Source organism: Coffea arabica, chromosome 1e (assembly GCF_036785885.1).
Source record: "Coffea arabica cultivar ET-39 chromosome 1e, Coffea Arabica ET-39 HiFi, whole genome shotgun sequence".
Lineage (NCBI taxonomy): Eukaryota > Viridiplantae > Streptophyta > Magnoliopsida > Gentianales > Rubiaceae > Coffea > Coffea arabica.
The window spans coordinates 50,871,736-50,892,116 of NC_092311.1; the positions used below are offsets into that span (position 1 = coordinate 50,871,736).

At 35.1% G+C, this 20,381-nt stretch overlaps 1 protein-coding gene and 1 long non-coding RNA gene across 10 annotated transcripts; one reads left to right on the forward strand and one right to left on the reverse strand.

Moving 5' to 3' along the window:
- Positions 1-1,020: 1,020 nt before the first annotated feature.
- LOC140021587 (uncharacterized) lies at positions 1,021-3,603 on the reverse strand. The gene is made up of 3 exons (XR_011825475.1): positions 3,055-3,603; positions 2,079-2,137; positions 1,021-1,265 (listed from the first exon to the last, which is right to left on the reverse strand). It is a non-coding gene; the product is annotated as an uncharacterized lncRNA (long non-coding RNA).
- A 3,461-nt stretch (positions 3,604-7,064) lies between these two features.
- Positions 7,065-16,011, forward strand: LOC113712704 (mediator of RNA polymerase II transcription subunit 19a-like). 9 transcript variants are annotated; one of them, XM_072061782.1, is made up of 7 exons: positions 7,065-7,401; positions 10,713-10,791; positions 11,295-11,584; positions 11,772-11,999; positions 12,317-12,382; positions 12,519-12,557; positions 15,497-16,011. In XM_072061782.1, exons 2-7 carry the CDS (start codon positions 10,761-10,763, stop codon positions 15,509-15,511), a joined length of 669 nt encoding a protein of 222 aa, XP_071917883.1. In that variant the 5' UTR covers positions 7,065-7,401; positions 10,713-10,760; the 3' UTR covers positions 15,512-16,011. The 9 variants fall into 9 exon arrangements, 6 of the variants coding, with proteins under 6 accessions (XP_071917883.1, XP_071917891.1, XP_071917888.1 ...); XM_072061790.1 differs by having other exon boundaries at positions 7,066-7,401; positions 12,317-12,377; XR_011820042.1 differs by having other exon boundaries at positions 7,067-7,401; positions 12,519-12,671; positions 15,500-16,011.
- The last annotated feature ends 4,370 nt before the right edge of the window (positions 16,012-20,381 follow it).

A 20,381-nucleotide genomic window follows, 5' to 3' on the forward strand; every position in this document is an offset into this window, starting at 1 on the left:
TTTTTTCAAAATCCCTCGTACCCTTGTCGAGTTCTTACCAATTAAACTCCCTAAATCGATTGTCATTCTTTAAACATGATATATCCAATATATTTACATTTTTTGTTGATCACCAACTGGGATCAAATTGCATTAGAAAATAACCTACCATATTACCTTTCTCATAATTATTTTATCTCTAGTGATTAAGGCATGTTCTAATGTGTGTGCAATTAATAAAAAATTATATTTTTACCAATATTAGTTTCTTATAAAGCTTTTATTTTTTCGGTCACAGTCCTTTATTAAGCTTTCATAAAGGAAAGAGTAGGCCAAGTTTTCGGGAAAAAACCTAAGCAAATATTAGTTACATGAAAAAGTAACCATCTTGCAGCTTGTAACAATTACTTAAATAATAAAGAGGTGTATATTTTGTCGTTCTCGAATGACATCAGGCAAGACCCACAATAAATTACACGAGACTCTTTATAGAAATATATTTTTTAAATATAATTTATCCGAGATAAAAATATAGTTGAAATATGCGTAAAAATAATTATTTTAAAAAAATCCCACATACCCTTACTTAGTATTTACCAATTTAAACTCCTTAAATCAATTGTTATTCTTTACGCATGATAATCTGGTATGTTTACATTTTTTGTTGGTCACCGGTAGGGGTGCAAACGAGCCGAGTCGAATCGAGTTTTGAATTTATCGAGTCGAGCTACACTTATTTATACGCGAGCTCGAGTTCGAGCTCGAGCTCGTCGAGCTCGAAAAATAAAGCTCGAGCTCGGCTCGATGTAGGAAAAAGAAAACTCGAGATCGACTCGTTTATAGCTCGCGAGCCTAGCTCGAATTCTGGCTCGCGAATAGCTCGAGTTCCGCTCGATTTTCTGGCTCACGAATAGCTCGAAATCAGCTCGATTTCTAGCTCGTTAGGAGCTCGAGTTCGAACTCGAAAATAGCTCGAAAATTTCTGGAAATTTAAGCAAGAAAACAGCAATTTTGTCCGCATATTTTTGACAAAATTTAGCATGATAATAACAATTTTTCACATATTCTTGATCTTGAGGCCTACAAATTATGCACTAATACAATCATAAATGTCCAAATATCCACTAATACAAATCATCCAAAAATATCCAGATGCCCACTAATACAAATTATCCAAATTTCCACAAATATCCACTAATACAAATTAAAAGCAGCTTGTTGTCCACAAGAACCAAGGCATGACATGAAGCGAGAATTAGTCCACCAACTCCAACTCCAGAAAATTCCTAAAGGTTAAAAGAATCATAAGAAAAACGATTTGGCAAAAATGCAAATGCCAAATAAGAATGAAACCATCAATCAAAGAAATGAAATGCGTGATAACCAGCAATACACAGAGAACTCATGCGTGATAACTAAATGGAGATATACTAATAACAGAAAACTCATACCCAATGAGTTATAGATGACGCAAATGAAATACATGACAAAAGAAGATCAAATGTGAGATGCAAAAAGTATAACAATTTCCAAGATGATATAAACCATTTGCATCATTAAATTTCATAAACATGTGAAAGAAATCAACTTATTAGTACAAGCAAATCACGCAACTATCATTATTGACATTATTCATCTATATGAAAAGAATATCAAATCTTCGAATCCTTAAAGAAACCATAAGTTAACAGGAGCACAAGGGTGCCTACATCATAAGATGTTTGTTCATCTACATGATCGTAGTCATTGTTAGCCTGCTGCATTGCGCAAGAATGGTAAAACAGATCAATAGAATAGCAAAGTTTCTTCCATGTAATCGAAAGGGCACCAATTTCCCATGCAATTGCACAAGCTGTTAAAAAAAAGACAAAAAACAGCAATAGAAAACAATATATTGCTCCTTGCATTAGGCGCAAGATGTCCCCTACTGCCTTAATTTCCTACTGGAACAAACTCAACACAACACATAACCATCGCATATATGATTGCACTCCACCAGCGTTCTATAACCATCTGCAATTCTGCACTAACCTCTGTGATCTTAATACCATGAGTTAGAATTGGACAAAACTCTAAATAGAAAATTAAAGGTAAATTACCTCAAACATCTCCGAAGTCAAGAAATAGGCAACACAATCTCTTGTCTATCCTTCAATTTCTGGAAAAACAAAAAAATAAAATAAAAGAAATTAAGAAATAGTAAGGCCGAATTTAAATATTATGTGTGAACCACAAGGACCTTTTTATCAATGTTTCACTGTGTAAGTGTTGCATTCTTTTTAATTATTCAACTCAAAAGCTTCAAACAAGATAGTGAACCAATTTATAAGAGATAAAAGGAAATCTACACTTAGTAGCTCTATTATTATATATAGATACTTAATTCAACAAATCTATAATCCAGTAACATATATATATGTGTGTGTGTGTGTGTGTGTATTTCTTGTTAAAATACTAACTGAAACCTCATTTCAACCCCTAAAGAATTTTTCTATAGTCAAATCCTGCAGAGGTAAAATATGGTACTTTCTTCACCTTACCAAATGCAATTAGTTTCTCCTTTGACGTCTAAGCAAAACTCCACCAACCATTTCAAGTTTGTAAGTTCCAAAGTTTTCAGGTCTCAAAAAACTGAAAAAGTTCAATAACAATAGAAATTATTGAACTCGGAAGTGTGTCATGCATTTCAATAAAATGTAAAATTCAGATTTATTACAGCAATGTGCATTCAACCAAAATTGAAACTGATGACTTGGCAAATTGATTACGGAAATAACCAACTAAAAGTAGACCATCATTCATTTTCTCAGTTAGCTCCTCCAAATCATCAAAGATGATGAGAGCAATTAAGGTGTAATTATGACACCAAATACTCCGAAAGAAAGGCAAATCAGTCAAAAACCTGCTGAGGTACCATTATAGTGCATATCATTGTCCAGTGAGTGGGATAGAATATTAATTGTCCCTTTTAATTATGTTTCTTGATCACCATTCCAGATTAATAGAATTTTCATTATACAAATTGTTGAATTAAACGGCGCATTAAGTAGAAAGAAAAAGAAGCTAAGTACATACCTGCAAAAATCTAGGAAAAGCTCGGTGGGTTGCGCACTTGCTCGCTGGAAAAGCTTAGAAAAAATCCGGAGATAGGAATTCACTGAGAAGCTGGTTGGGTTCGTCAGTCAGCCTCGTTGAAGTGGTTGGGTTCCGAAAGCTGGTTGGGTTGCCTATGTGAAGCTGGTGGAAGCGGTGGAGAAACTGGAGATGGAGCTAGTAGAAGCAGATATGGCAGTAACGGGGAATTGGGAGTTTGGGACTTCCCATGGTTTCAAGAGGGTTGCCTTTCTGGCTCCGTGCATACTGGGATGAATCTGGTGTTTTCGATTCTCAGGTAAGGGACCCGAGTGCCCCCGCTCATTGGAGCTGCACTTGCGACAGAGTTAGGACTGAGGACAGTCAGCAGAGAAAACTTGGAGGTTGCTGAGGAGCTAGCGGAAGTGGTGGAGGTGGAGCTAGCAGAGATGGCGGTAGCGGAAGTACGAATTAGGAGTTTGGCAGTGGGACAGTCGGTCGGCGGAGCCAGAGGAAGAAGATTGATCCAAGGAAGTGAAGAAAGAAAATTGGGTAACCTAACCTAATAGAGGAAATTGTAAATTTTAATTGATTCAGGGGTATATTTGTAATTTCACACTGACTCGAGCCTAACGAGCGGCTCGTCGAGCTATCGAGCCAAAGAAACGAAGGCTCGAGCTCGCCTCGTTTGTCTTAACGAACGGCTCGAGCTCGGCTCGAGCTCGGTCAACACGAGCTCGAGCCGAGCTTTGACTCGAGCTGCTCGCGAACAGCTCGAGTCGCCTGCAGGCCTAGTCACCGGCTAGGATCAAATTGCATTAGAAGATGCCCCCGGGCATATGGCGCAACGGTTAAGGGGTTGCCCTTATGTTGCTGGTTTCCTATTAACCAGGGCTCGATTCGTGTCCGCTGCGTCGCACATCCTGACTTGTCCAGGAAAGTTGTATGGGGCTGTCGACTTCCTCCGATTTAGTGTGCTGACTCGGGTCCAAATGGCTCAGGTCAGAGCATGTTCCGGGTTACTTAAAAAAAAAAAAAAAATTTGCATTAGAAGATAGCCTACTGTGTTACCTTTCTCAGGAATGGTCTACCATGTTATGATTTCCAAATGCATTTCCATTGGAGGTCCGAGTGTGGTTTTGCAATGAAAAATAGGGATAATTTCAGAAACCTCCCCTGAGGTTTCTGACATTTACACTTACCTCCCCTGTGGTTTGAACAATTACACTGACCTCCCCTGAGGTTACTAATCCTTTACAAATTCAGTCCAAATAATTAAAATATTATTTTAGAGAGTGAAATTAGAAGTTTGTACCTGATTTGTCATTTGTACCACATGTCCAATGAATGGCAAAGTATTACAAATTAATTAACAATTAATAAACTTTAACGAGCGTAGTTTATAGGCAAATACGTATTGCCTATTTAAAGTACCAGCTCTTTACATGTATTTTACTTTCAAACATTTATTTTATCACAAATATTTATTCTCAAATACAGATTTGTATTTACTCTCAAATATTTAATTTTGGTTAAATACAAAACCTATCAGTTTTTCTTCCGTAGAAATATTAATATAACATTTTTTTAATTTTAGTTACAAATATTTATGTATTTAACATAAATTTAATGATTCAGAATAAAATACTCATAAAGAGCTAATACTTTACTCATGTAATGGATGAAAGCCATAAAAAATTAACATTTTATAGGCCATTTCTTTTTTAAAAAAATTTTAATTTATATTAAATAGATAACCTATCGATTTTCTTTTTGTAAGAATATTATTGTAACACCTTTTAATTTTTAATTACAAATATTTATATATTTATTATAAATTAAATATTTAAAAATAAAATACCTGTAAAGAGACGGTACTTTAAATAAGTTATGCGTATTTGCCTATAAACTACACTCCTTACTTAAATCAATAAACTACACTCCTTAACTTAAATCAATAAACTATACTCCTTACTTTAAATAGTGTAGTTTATAGGCAAATACGCATATCCTATTTAAAGTATCGGCTCTTTACAGATATTTTATTTTCAAATATTTAATTTATGATAAATATATTAACATTTGTAATTAAAAATTAAAAAGTGTTACAGTAATATTCTTGCAAAAAAAATCAGTAGGTTATCTATTTAATATAAATTAAATATTTTTTAAAAATAAATGGCCTCATAAAATATTAATTTTTTATGGCTTTCATCCATTACATGAGTAAAGTATTGGCTCTTTATGGATATTTTATCCTGAATCATTTAATTTATGTTAAATACATAAATATTTATAATTAAAATTGAAAAAGTGTTATATTAATATTTCTACGGGAGAAAAACTGGTAGGTTTTGTGTTTAACAAAAATTAAATATTTGAGAGTAAATACAAATATATATTTGAGAATAAATATTTGTAATAAAGTAAATATTTGAAAGTAAAATACCCGTAAAGAGTTGATACTTTAAATATGTAATACGTATTTGCATATAAACTACGCTTCTTAAAGTTTATTAATTGTTAATTAATTTGTAACACTTTATCATTCATTGGACATGTAACACAAAGCACAAATCAGGTACAAAATTCTAATTTCACTCTCTAAAATAATATTTTAATTATTTGGACTGAATTTGTAAAGGATTAGTAACCTCAGGGGAGGTCAGTGTAATTGTTTAAACCACAAGGGAGGTAAGTATAAATGTCAGAAACCTCAGGAGAGGTTTCTGAAATTATCCCTGAAAAATATATCCTGTACCCGTACAACCATATACACGAGATTTTTATTTTCTCGTGCCGATGCAAGAATTGTTGACTAGTAAGCTTTACTTTCGTGGCAATGAAACAGCACGATCATTTTTTTAATATTTAGATAAGTTGTACGAACTTAAGAACACAATACAAGTTCTTATTTTATTATTTCACCTTGTTTAAAATTTTTATTTTTGATAATAAATTTATTTGACACACTTGTTTGATCTTGTATCTTAGATTTTAAAATTTTAATAGCAAAAAAAGTAAAAGTAAATCTTATATATATTAACAATGTATATATTATCATCGTTTGATGTATGACGGTGTAAATTTTATATACATTCATATTTAACAGCGTATACATTATCAACGTTAAATGCATGATAGTATAAGAAAAATTAATCAAAAAAGTAAACTCTAATAGTTACCAATAATAGCTTTAACTAATTCTGAATTTTCTCTATAATAAATCTCCATATTTAACTTTTGCAAATGAGAATATTCCCAGGTATCTTTGCTTGACTTCTGCTCTTAAAAATTTTGTTAGTACCTTAAACTTTATTAGTGTGAATATTAATGCACAAATCAATAGTCCTAATAAGGATAATAACTTCAGGGTTGATAATATTCATTATTAATAAGTTATAATCACTCATATTTCGATGGGCAATATGTTTGTTTCACTAAAATTAGCTATCTTTTAATATTCCCTATATTTTATTAAAATGCTATAGTTTGTGTGAAAAAATGCTCGTAGTAATCTATGAATGAAGGTATAGAACTTGAGGAGATGAATGGACAGGGTAGCTCATGGGAGAGGAGTATAAGTACAGGCCCCAAATTCAAATTATCCCACTTTAATAAAAAAAAAAAATTTAGTATTTGGTTTGTCATTATTTTGTGATAAGATTTTCGTATGTATCATTAATATATTTTTTAATTATTTAAGTAATATGTTTTATATTATACATATCACATCATCAAAAGTGTTATAGCATAATTATAAAAAAAATTTAAATAATCTTTAATCCAAACAACATCTCAAATTATTGAAATGCAACAAAAAAAAATTTTCCTAAAAAAAAAAAAATATTCTTACGCTCTTAGGGGGATAACCGGATAAGTTGGTATCTAAGTAAACTGACAATAAACCCCCTCCTACAGCATGAATAGAAGGGCAATCACGTCAAAGCGTTCCAGCTGCGGGAAGGGAAACACAGTGCATGATGACGATATCACCAGCCAAACAACGTAAAAAAGAAAAAAATGACACAATGCATCGCCCCAGAAATACAAAGCACAATAGCAGTAGATTGACACCCCAAACGACATCGGACAACATATAGAAAATAATAAGAAGGGAGCCCAATTTTCGTTCCCTCTTTCATAACCGGAGTGGGAGTCACCAGTTTTCCAGGAACAAGAATTAGGGTTTTTATTTCTGTAACAGAGAACAGCTGAAAACGACGAAGTATCTGCTAACTCAATACCCTAACTCACCACCCTCAACTTCTTCACTCCAATCGGGAAGCCTTTGACGGAAGCACCGTTTCTTCTGCATCAGTAGCGGAGCGAACCACTTCGGAATCTGAGGTGAGCTTTTCTTTTCTTCTTTTTTTTTTTGATCTTGATTAGTGACCAGCAGTACCTCAAATTTTGACTGGGTGTACGAGTGTAATTCGGTACTGTTTTGCTGAATCATTGTGCACGCACTAGCCCTTTTCTTTTTTTCTGGGTTGTTCTTTGTTGGGAATTTTAGATGGATATCTGGGATAAAAATGGAATCTTTGATTGTCATGGAAGTTAACTCCTTAGCCCTTTCCTGGGATTATTCTACTTTTTCTGGCTACTTTTAGTTCATTGTTGCCTTTGTAGTATCTATGAAGCATTAAGGTGACTTTTGGATAAATTCTTGAGCAATCATTGGCTGTTAGCAGATAAGAGAACTATGTTGTGATTGAAGTTCCAGGATTTCACCATGGGAGGATATCAGAACTTTGGCTCTTAGCTTAGCTATCTGTTTTTTTGCTCTGTTATACGCTTCATTAGTTGATGTGTATTTCGGTTGGATTTCGATTCTTCTGTTGACAATATTGAAATTGCTGACAAAATAACGGTGTTCAAATGGGAGGTATATCTACCAAGGTGTTTTAGAGCTGCCATGTTACAAAGCAAGAACTTCATTATCAAATTCTAGAACCTTACGTTGCAAAGTTGAGAATTTTACCTGGCAAAATTGAGAACTCTCAAGTGCTCAACATGAAAAAGTTGAGAATGTTAAACCTGTCGGATGGTGAGGTTGAAGACTTTAATCTGCAATGTTGCATTCAGGAGAAGCTTTCTGATTTACTCAGGTCAACATATAGTTCAAAACTACGATAAATGATGGGCATTTCAGGAGGTTGCGTGTGGCCTTTGACTTGAAAAAGTATAAATCTGGCAGGTATTGAGAAGCGCCAACTTAAATTTTAACATTAGAGTGACACATACTGTTGTCACATGGTAACCGTTAAATGCATGCTATGCGGGTCGATATGGTAGGTGGATATAAAAGGTAATTGCCTCACTAACTGGATGGTATGTCTCCCTAGTTTATTGACATCATTTGATTGCCCCCGTTTACAATGACAACAACCAGTAGTTTAGGGACTCCAGAAGCATACTGAAGCATGCTTCCATTCCAATGTACAATATTTGCATAGGCATGGACTGGCTTCTCCTTAGATCAAGCGCTATGATCACCTGGAATTTCGGAGCAGGAGATCCTGAAATATTTAGAGCATTAATGCCATGCAGTGTTTACCTGAGGTCTTAGGTTTTGTCATGACATGGTTGCTTAGAAACTGGTTGCCAATTATGTTGGCTAGGTTCTAAGAATATATCTAGTATGTTATTATTGTAATCTCCAGGTGCTGTGGAGCCTAAGTATAGTTCGCCTTATCCCTGCACATAGAGATGTCTATTTCATGTGTAAAAGTTGAGACCTTCTAAGCCTGGACAGGAGCAACTTCATAAATTCCTTAAGATTGATTGAATTTGAAAATTCATTGTTTGAATAAAGAAACAATTGAGTTGGATTCAATTGAATGGTACCAACCAAATGGAGAGCTAATACCCAATTCTTATTGAATTAATTGAATTAACTGATCGACGCACTATGGGATATTTGTTTATCGTCTGTAACATCTACCTATTCTGCAATTTCAACCAACCCACCCAGTGAGTAACTCTTAGGTAAACTAATAAAAAGGGGTTTCGGTTTCTCTTGATTGATTACAGAAAAAAAGACCGCCTCCGTGCTTCGCTAGGCCTAGGTAAGGTGATGAAAATACAAGAAATTCTCAGAAAAAATTAGATAAAAACAAAAAAAAGGAAGATAAATATCAAAATTTATATACCGACCCCTCTTATTTTTAGCTTGTATGCGGAAGTGATCGATAGATCTCTTGAAACAAACGAAAAGGAAATTAGATTCATCTATTTCATGTGTCCAATCTGATACTCCCTCCATCCCATTATTAATGTCATGTTTCACCTTTTTCATTGTCACAAAATTAGAGTCATGCTAAAATTTTTCCCTTCCACAGTTTCATTCTTACCTCGTAGTGCATGTGTAAAAAAGTCTCAAGAAATTTAGTGGGACCCACTATTTATTGCCATTTAGAGAAGCTAGAAGAGTGTGCAGGACAACTCCCACTTTATAAGGCTAATATTGGTGTGTGTCTTTAACGTATGAAGAGATGCATTTGATTGAGATGGGACCCATAGAATTATGACTCTTTGAAAAACACAAACTTCAGCTGTCTAATGTACTTCTAGTGAGGTAAATTTGGAAGTAAAGCATCTGGCAATAATAATCTACTGTACATAAAAAGTTGCTGTCCCAAAAAAGTCTCTAAATTTGGGACAGAGGGAGTACTTTTGAAGCTGCCATGGGCTTTATACAAAAGCCTCTTTTCTTTCTTTATCGCCCTCGTTTTCTTTCATTGTTAATTCTCTTTTTGTGGTAAGCTTACTATATTGCAATCTACATTACCCTGCTCTTTCTAATCAATCTTGTTTGATTGTTTGAGTTTTGAAGTAGTCCGCCACTTGTATACCCAACGTTTTCTCCAACCTAGGCAACCTGTACTTGTTTAGCATACGAAGTTAATTAGAGCAACCGAGGTTCATGTTATTTTTGCATGTTTTCCTTTCCTTTTTTTTTCAATTATTTATCTTGGAGATGGTGCCTGTGTATTTTCTTCGAAAGGTGGGAGTGCCTAACACTATTATGAAATGGCAATACAATATTAAAGAAGGATAGTGCCCGTTCAATTTGTCCTTATAAATTACTCCCTCTGTTCCACTTTGATAGTCTTGTTTTCCTTTTTTATCCGCCCTAAATTATAGTCCACTTTCCAATTGAAAAATATAATTAACTTCTCCAAAATACCCTTATTAATATGCTTTGTTATCAGTGAGTATAACTTACCTTATTTAATATAGTTAATTTCTTTATCAATAATTGCTTTGGTTCATGCCTTGAACGGTGCAACTTTCCATCAGTATTGTTGTTGTAATTAATGTAAAGGTATAATGATTAGTCACACTCCTAATATTAATGTAAGGGTATTTTAGAAAAACAGTAGGCTAGATTTACTCTTCCAGCAAAGTTAACAAATTTTTCTTAAATTGTGTGAAAAAAAAAAGACTATCAAAGTGATATGGACGGGTATTATCTTCGCTTTTCATTTGAATTGTTGATACCCATGCTTTTTATGGTGGTACTTACTACTGATTGTTAACATTTGAATCACTTTGATGAAGGAGAACTAAGTAACATGATGTTGCCTTTTGTATTTGCTCTTTTAACTAAGGATTTATATTCAATTTTAGTTGCTGATTTATACCATTTTTTGCAGGTTAAATATCAGGTTGTAATGGTCTTCTTACATATTTGATGCTGATTGATGGATCCTGATAGCAAGAAGTTTGGAAGAGGTAAGATACTTTAAGGATCAGATGTTGCGTGAAATTTCCTTTTACCATATTATGGTGTATTCATTCTTGTTTGGCATGATTTTGTTTTTCAATCTATCAGATCGAGATTGAGATTTTTTTTTTTAACTTCTAGAGTTTGTGTGCATGCCATCCATTTCATAAGTTGGTTTGAATTGAATAAGAAGATGGCTCTTTTGCTATTTGCTTTCTTGTGAATGAATCAAATGGAGCAGGCTTTTGAGGAAATTACGGTGTCGGACTTCCTTGCTTAGTTTTTTCCCCATTTAATTCCCTTCCAAATTTTGACTGGCCTTGTGCTACTGTGAGAATGAGCTCTTTTACTTGATTATTCTGTTCTATGGAATGTATCTCAAAGTGTTTGGTAACGTAGTTGAAACTTTCATGTGTAGGTTTGCCTAAAATGTTTATTGTCTGTTGAAATGTCGAAGATTTGTTTCCGTAATTTGTAACGTCTACCTATTTGGTGCTATTTACGATAATAGGACCTAGAGAACTTACAGGTGCTGTGGATCTTATAAGCCACTACAAACTGTTGCCTCACCACGAATTCTTCTGTAAGAAGTCACTACCCTTGTCTATCTCCGATACACACTATCTTCATAATGTGGTGGGAGACACAGAAATTAGGAAAGGTGAAGGTATGCAATTGGATCAGCTCATTAAGGACACTTCCTTTTCAAGAGAGACAAATGCACGCATACAGCCATTTGACCTAGATGTTCTGAGAGAAGCCTTCCAATTAAGGGAGACTGCACCAGTTGATCTGCCTCCTGTAAGAGTCTACTTATTATAGTTTGTTGATTTAGCTGCTAATGATCCACGATGGCTCTTTGTTTTATGTCGTTGATTCACTTAAAACAAGGGTTTCCGAGATTCTTTTTCTATTTGTTTTACTTCATTACTCTTTTTATACCTGATGGGTGAGTACTGATACGTCGCATCATCGGTGTGTTTTGAAGTCTGAGAAGGGTATTCCTACCATAGCTGCAAAATCAAAAAGCGAGTCTAAAGACAAGGAAAAGAAGCATAAAAAGCACAAGGACAAGGACAAGGACAAGGATAAAGAACACAAGAAGCACAAACATCGTCATAAAGATCGGAGTAAAGATAAAGACAAGGAGAAAAAGAAAGATAGAAGTGGCCATCATGATTCTGGTGCTGAGCACTCAAAGAAACATCATGAAAAGGTTTGGATGTTATGCTCTGTTGCTACTGCTATGCCTTAACGAAAGTCATGTGTCACGACTTTTAATAATGCTCCATAAATTTTCACTTTAATTGGTTAATTCTTTATTTGATTGCCCTTTCATGATCACTAGCCCATTATCACTGAGCAAAATATGTGATTTATGAATTTAGAACCCAAATTTGCTGGGTAAATTTTGTTGATGGTTTTGGCAAGTTGCTGTAACCCATCAAACTTTGTATGTGTAGGGATGTCATATCTTTCTTTCTACGTTTTGATGTACTACATCTAATTTAAGACCTCTTTTGCCTAATTGAGTTTCAGAAAAGGAAGCATGATGGGGATGAAGATCTCAGTGATGTTCACAAGCACAAGAAAAGTAAGGTACATGGTTGACATGTTCTTTCATTCTATTTCCCTGTGGTTGGACTGTCACTATTAACCTGTTCTGCTTTTTTTATGTCATTTGAAATAGCTTCTTCATAGTTGTGTTGCCTTCTTACAATTCCAAATCTTGCAGCATAAGAGCTCAAAGATTGATGAGATGGGTGCGATAAAGGTAGCAGGCTAATTAAAGGCAGACAGTTCTTTGTAATTTTTTAGTCCTCTGATGTTGCAGTTGAGAATTTGGAGGAGTCCTTTACTTACTATTGTTCAAGTCCATATATCTGAGGTACAGAAATTCCATATAATGACTATGTCCTGCTATTATGTCCTGCTAAGACCTATATTAGAAGACAAATTCCATATAATGACTATTGTGTTTCTACTAGAATTAAACTTCTTTGGCATGATATTTTTTCTTCTCTTGTTGAGAGGAATGAACAATTCTTTCTACATCCCCAAATGCATTTTGTTATTGTTTCTTTGACATTACATTTTCTTCCATAAATTGAATAGTACTGCAAGCAATTTTCCTTCTCTCCCAGCAACTTCATCTGTAAAGATGCAATATGCTATATAATTCGTAATCACCCTTCCCCAAAAGTCGGTAGCTGAAGAAAACTTGCTTTTCTGTCTATTTCCGTAAAGTTCCGTAAAAAAAAGAATTCCTATGTATATTTTGTGTTGAACTACCCCCAAAAATTTGAATTATGGTGGATAATAGATGAGATAAGAATGAAGTTGAAATCCAACAATGCAGCCACTTTTGCCTATTATCTTATATTACTCAAGTGTTGTTTTGTTTTACCAGTGTTGCTCATGATATGATTTTTGATACTGTTTGCAAGTTATGCAGTTAAGACTATAGGATCCGTTTGGATAGTGTGCTTTTTGGGTTTTTGTTTACTTTACTGTATCTGTTTTAGAAAAATGCCGGTGTCTGTCCAAAACACTGAAAACTTTCTGTGTTTTTCAAAAGATTATGTTCACCCTCCCCCACCCACCACCGGTGTCCTATTTAATGTACTTCTTTTTGGTGTTCTTCTAAAACTTTGTTATTATAGATGTTGTTTTAAACAAACTTTGTTTTCTAAAACAGGCCAAAGACAGGCCATCCAAATAGACCCATAATTGATGGAAAGAAATTGAGGTAAACAGAATATAATGATGAATGAATTGACCCGCTACTTCACTTAAAAAGTATGTAATGAATTATAGAAATAAGCCTCCCCTTCAAAATGTTCGATGGGATTGGTTCTGTGACTAAATTTCCACCTTCCTGCAGTTTTATCAATATTAACTGAGAGATCTAGGGTCCAACACTAGATCCAGGCTCCTTGGAGCAGCTTCTGTCTTCTTTCTAGCATCTTTCCTTGCCGCGAAATTTCCATTAGGCCTCGACCACACTCAAAAACTTAGCTTCGAGGGCTAAATAGGCTCAGTTAGCGATTTGCTATGTCAGAAGATTAAATGACTGCAATTTCATCAACCGTATGCATATCCTCTCTGGACGCAAGATTTCCTTTTGCTAGGCTTTGGAGTTATTATGGTTGTTGGAGGATGACTGGTAATACAAGAAGATGAAGTTAAGGCTTGTGTAAAGGATAGGATTTGGTTATTATGGTTCTTGGAAAATGTAGTTAAGGATTGTGAAAAGAAAAGGATAGTTAAAAATAAAATGATGTTGAGAAGGAGATGGTAGAAGAAACTTTTCCCCCCTTCTCTCTGAAAAATCCTAACTTCTGATTTAAGAATAGATTGAAGAAATTATATTTTTTCCCTTCATTGTAGCAGTATGCATTTCTCCCCTCTTTTAAGGAATTTATGGTCCCTTCCACTGGTAATTGAAACTAAACATGGCCTTTGATTCAAGTCTTGTTGACAATTTGCAGCATGGATTAAGTGTGGTCTAAATTGGAAACTCAAAGAAAAAGGTAATAGTGGTAATCAGAGATGTGTTGGTAAGTTGTATCACTAGAAGTCTTGGATAGACTTATGGGTCTAAAATGGAAAATCAAAGGAATGGTAATATTATCCAGTAGAAATATCTCGTTAACTGGGGATCTTGTAAAAGCCTCGGATTGGAATCTTTGTGGGCTTTGTTGAGTATGATGAGTCAAATGTGGAAACTCAAAGAATATTGTAACTTGTAGTCTTACAACATCTACAATTTGACGTCATTTGTTCTATTCAATCTTCTCCCAGTATGAAGTAATAGATCTGCCAGTCTTACTTGTATAGTATGCAACATTGGGCATGATATTTGGCACCTTCACATATGTGGAAAAAATAAGCTGCTATTGGAGAGTGTGATTTTATCTGCTTAACAGTTTAATTTGAATGTTTTACTGTTAAAAAAATGGGCCCTGAAATGCAATTCAGGCATGTAGTCATTCTTGTATTGCTTCTCAGTGTGGAGAATCGTGTAGCTTGATCTTTGATGACCTATTGTTGTGCAACCTTGAGAAAGTGAAAATGCAGATGAAGAAATGCATGTTTTGAAATCATTTATCTCATTAAGCAATAATATTATTTTTATTCAGAACATGCTATAGTCTATGATAGCCTTCGAGGCTGGCCCCTTTTTCTCTCCTCCATTTAGTGCCCTTTTTAAGATGTTGATTTTAAGATTTATCTGCCAAAGAGTTGTTTGTGAATCAAATGCATTTTATCTCCCACTCTTGCAATGCAATTTATAACTGAGCCCCTGGGGGTGTCTGGATTGGGGAAAATGACCATTCTTTTGAATAAGACCGAGTTGGTTCAAGTCTTAACAGATGGAAATAGGGGATAGGATCTTGGGTTTAAGGCCTATATTTTTTAATCTGGATCTTTAACACAACAGAATCTGGATCTTTTTTCTCCTTTCAGTCAAGCCAATTGTCATGCTCATTCATGAATTTGCCGAGTTCTCAATAATGTCCACACCCTGATAGGGAAAATCTCTCCATTGGAATTTGTCTTATTGTAATGAGCAGCATTACCTCTGGGTCTTTACATTCATTACTTATTGCCCTATTGATGAATATTTGATTTTTACTTTAGAAATAAACCAAAAGAATGATGACTGTGTATCTGGTGTTTCATTATATTGCATTATATCTTTCCGTGCAGAAGTCTCTGGATTAACCAAAAGAGTGCCCAGAAGGTGAATTCACCTGTTGACGTAAATTTTTTTGAAGGGTTCAAAATGCTGGAAATCATCAGTGTATATTCGTATATTGACAGTGATGTTGAATGTTTTGAGTCTGTCTTACTTAATGTGCATCTAGATGTGTCAGGTGGTGTATACTTTATTTCCTTTGTTGCCCTGGTGTTTTGTTTCCTTCAAAGAGTCCGATCAAGTTTTACAAGTAGTCATAGCCAAGTTGCAGTTCTCGGTAGTAAAGAATGAATAGGCTGAGATAGGTGAATGTGTATTCTAATTTCATTCCCATTTTGTTCAGAGAGGAGGGCGGACATCTTTTATTCTGTGTAGGAGAACTTGTCTCTTTCAAAGGAATTAATTTTCTGTATAATGGAATAATTGATGGCTTATTCATCAGGGCTAGACATTTCATTGTAAATATCAGAATATAGCTTGAATTGATACTATTTTGAGTCATTATATCTAATATTCTTTGGAGGTAGCAATATGTTACTTATTTGCTTAGCCTATGTTCTATGTACTGGACTTAATTAATCGTTCAATAATATTGTCCTTTATTTCCTAATTATTGGTGCCTTGTATGCTTCGTGTGCCTAGCGGTCCCTTGGCTTTCTGTCTGTGGTGTCAAAGCCGCATTGTTAGGCTTCCTATAAATTGGGATCTCCCCATAGAAACAAGAAAATTGTGATGGATGATTCTGGTTCAGCCCAAGATAAATGGAATAGGCATTCAACTATTTAAGTCGCTTCTTGCTGCAAAGCTTGGGGGATCTGGACGACTTTTGCGTCAACCTTGAGTCTAGCACTTAATCTCTCCCAGCTCCAATCCTCATTCAAGTATGACATCCCCTCAAAGCCCGTGTGTAGAATGTTGTAAATGGAAATGTCCTCCTATAATCTATAAAAAGATGATTTGGTCTACCAAAACAGGAAAAAAATAAGTGAAAATCCCTTGGTGAAATTTGTAGTGGACCGTGGATATTTATGATATAGTATTGGAGAAAGGGGAAAAGAGAGGGTTCATAAGTACAAGGATGTATTGGAGATAGGGGGAAGGAGAGGGTTGCTTGGTTAATGGCAAGCTGGGTTTCACCAATTGGATACTTAACCTCTCGTCCTAGTAGTGCTGTGATATAAAAGCCCAATGACAAACCCATCTCGTCAAAATGATTGGGAGACAGGTTATGAACAAATAATTTTCTTGATGACCTTCATCAATAGCAACATGATACCGAAAGTGTTCATAATTATGGCTGAGAGAGAGAGAGAGAGAGGGAGGCTCTTCATCCTCGAACCCATTGATTGCTTTGCTTTGTAATCTCCTTTTTGTCAGCTTTTCTCTTCTTCATAATTTTGCCCTATTGGTATCCCATGATATTTGTCCCTTAAGAGCAGTGAAGATTGTTGGGCCGGAAGTAAAAGATGATGACAAAGTGATCAAGATGATGTAGAGATGCTCTATTTTCTTAATAGAAATGATTGCATATCAACGACCATGAAGACGACCTCTGCTGCCAATCTCACCTCACCTTATCATCTTACAGTTGATACGTGCTTAATTGATTTGATTTGCTCAGTTCAAATGGTAGCACTAAAAACTTTCCGAGGCCTCATTTCACGAAGCAGAACGTAAAAAGAAGTTATCGGGTTAGTACTCTACACGTTACTTTAATAATTGAAACTTTGGAATGGGATTGGAGATCGCACATTATTATATTATAGTTTGGTGTCCATTGCATTTGCGCCCCTGACTCTGAAAAGTTACTAGTAATAAAGTGTAGTCTTTAAAGAAGGTTACACTACTGCTTTAGAAACCACCCCCAAAAAAAAAATGCTGAGAAAAGATATAAAAAGGTAGAAAAACAAAGTCGAAAAGCTACAAGTCTGAGATCCTCAAAAAGGACGATTAGCGGACTACGGTAGAATATCTGAGTGTGTATTTCTATTTCCTAGGAGTATATCATAGCAGACTAGTGTATGATGCATTAGCAACGACAATTATCTATACCATAACAGTGATTATTTTGTTGTCGTGAATCCAGTGATGGTGTGTCCGAGACAATAATACTGGTGACTGGTGAAGCGATAGGATGGGACATTGCTTTTACAATGGGGTTTGTGCCCGTGGCGAGTAGCGAGGCAGGCGCGGTTTTTAAAGGCGAAGAAAAATTTGGTGGCTTATCTAATAGATTCTAGTCCCAGTCCCAGTCCCTCTTTACTTTTCTCTGTTTTTTCATTCAACATGACAGCCATGGGAATATAGATATGGGGTCATCTTTATGTGAACTAATTTTACATTAGGGATAATTGCAGAAACCTCCCCAGAGGTTTTATGACAGTTGCACTCGCCTCTCTTGATATTTGAAAAATAGTACCGACCTCCTCTATCATGAATTTGGGACCTATAATTGACATAAGATATAATAAATTTACTTCATATCCTAAGAGTTTAAGGTTCTTAGTAAACAAATTTGGGACAAAAAAAATTAGGACAATAAACAAGTCTAAGATAACTAATTAAATAAGATTAATGATTATTTTTTGTTTTTGTTTTATTGGGCACTGCAAGTGCACTTACAAAATGGTGTCATTTTGATGATCCAACATGATGCTATTTTGTGATTGATAACGATTGAGAGGGCAATAAAAATTATATATTTTCTACATAGAAGAGAAGCAGAAGCAAGAAAATGTACCAGAAAGATATCTCCAGATAAGTTTTGGTGGGTTTGATTGAACTTATTTTATTTTATGCATTCATAAAACAAAAGGAGAGAGAATGTAGAAATCAAGGCAAAATCTGAGAATTTTTATTTTAAAATCTTGTAGCAATCAAAAGATGATATGTAAGCAATCCTTAATCATTTCAACTTAATACACAAAGTTGTGATGTTAGTTATAGTATGATGAAATTGTTGTCTCGATCATGTGAGATCATAACTGTGTATGAAATGTGATAAATAGTACTGTGTAAGATCAATATATACTATAAAAGTATGATAATAAGAAACTCTCTTGTACTGATCAAAGGTGATTTTTTTTGCTTGATCAACAGTCTCTTTATATGTTTTAAAATCTCATATTTCTGAACATATGTTTGTTGTTTCTTCAAATTTTACTGCTGTCATTGTTTTCTTTGCACATATATCTTCTGTATTTCACTCATTGCTGTCATCTCTTAATATTTTTCATTCTCTGACTAATAATATCTCACAATAGGCCAAAAAAAGGTACAAATGAAATAAAATTATTATCTCACTTCCCAAAAGACTTTTTTAATGGCACTTTTTTTAACATGGGTTGACGTTGCTCTTAAAATCTTAAGTTCAAAAGAGGTTAGTACTACTTTTTAAATCTCAAGGGAGGTGAGTGCAACTATCAAAAGCCTCAGGGAGTTTCTGCAATTATCCCTTTACATTGATGTACCCTGTAAAAGATTTTGCAAGCAACACTGGTGAAGTGGAATACGTAAAAGATACTACTCAATTGGAGATTATACGTTTTCAATTAAAAGTCCTCTCTCTCTCTATAAACGTTTCGAGTCACGACCCATTATTATTGCACAGAGGCTCATATATAGGAGGGCATCCTTTCCTTCCTCTTCCTCCGTCAATTCTCTTGCAGTACTGGGTAGTATTTATTCGAAATTCATTGCGAACGTCAACTCAAGTGTAAAGGAACAAGAAAGGCGTTTGGCAAACGGATACCCCACCGGCCCACCTTCTTCAAACCTCGTGGATATCCCCCTAAGTGCTCTAATGTGTACTGCGTAGTAGTAATTGGGAAACGTCCTAGTTAATTGCATGTTAATAATTTATTTATCACGCCTGAGTCCTAGGTTAGTCTTCCTAGCTAGTACTAGTGTCAAGCATAATATTGAAGCAGCAGTTGTACCGGATAGCTCCAATTAAGCATTATTGATCTCTTCCAATCATGTCCAGAATAGTGGAGGCCAGGTTTCTTTCTGTAATAGGAGAAACCATGCAGAGATCCGGTTTACAAATTTAGTAATGTATTTCTCTAATCGTGTGCGCGAGGGGTTTAAGTATTCAAGTAAGTACTTGCAGTAATTAATTAGAATGAATCCATGCATGCATGCTCAAGAGCCTTCCATCCTCACCATTGACTCAAGAAATACGTTTCTTTTTTCATTCTTTTTCTCATTTGTTTGATAAAATCAAGGAGCACGATGATTTTCTTTCCCTCTTTTTCTTCAGGCTCAAAGGATTATAATGATTCAAACTTCAAAAACCCTAGATAAACTATCATCCTCGGTAATGATGATTTTCACTGGCTCACACGAATTACAGTAGAATGATGCCGCTTTCCCTTCATGCATGATAATAATGCCGTGAAGATGAAGGCAGTCAATCTTGTAGTAAATGAGTGGGTTTTACAGCGTAATGCGCACTAATATTCTTCGTTGTTTAGTTATATTATTGTTGCTGTCGGCCACATAATTAGGGTACTGGTACAGCTACACCTGCCATTCCTGCACACGCAATTAACTCCACTTTGTTCTCTTACAGGTACACGATGCCAGTCCTGCACATAACATTATTATTAAATTTTTTTTTTGGTAACCCCGGACTCGAACCCTAGCATTCGAGCAGCACACCAAACCAGAGGAGTGTTCCACAGCCCTACGCAGCAACTCAGGGCAAGTCATAGGGATTTAAATCCAGAGTAAGATTCGAATCCAATATCTCAAGAGTTCTTAAGAACCCGCTTACCGCTAGACCACCCCTGTGAGGGCCACATAACATGGTTATTGTTTGTCAAACCATGAAACCACATGCAATACATGTCTGTGAAACCAATTTATTGGGAAGTGAAGAAGCGCTGAGTTTCT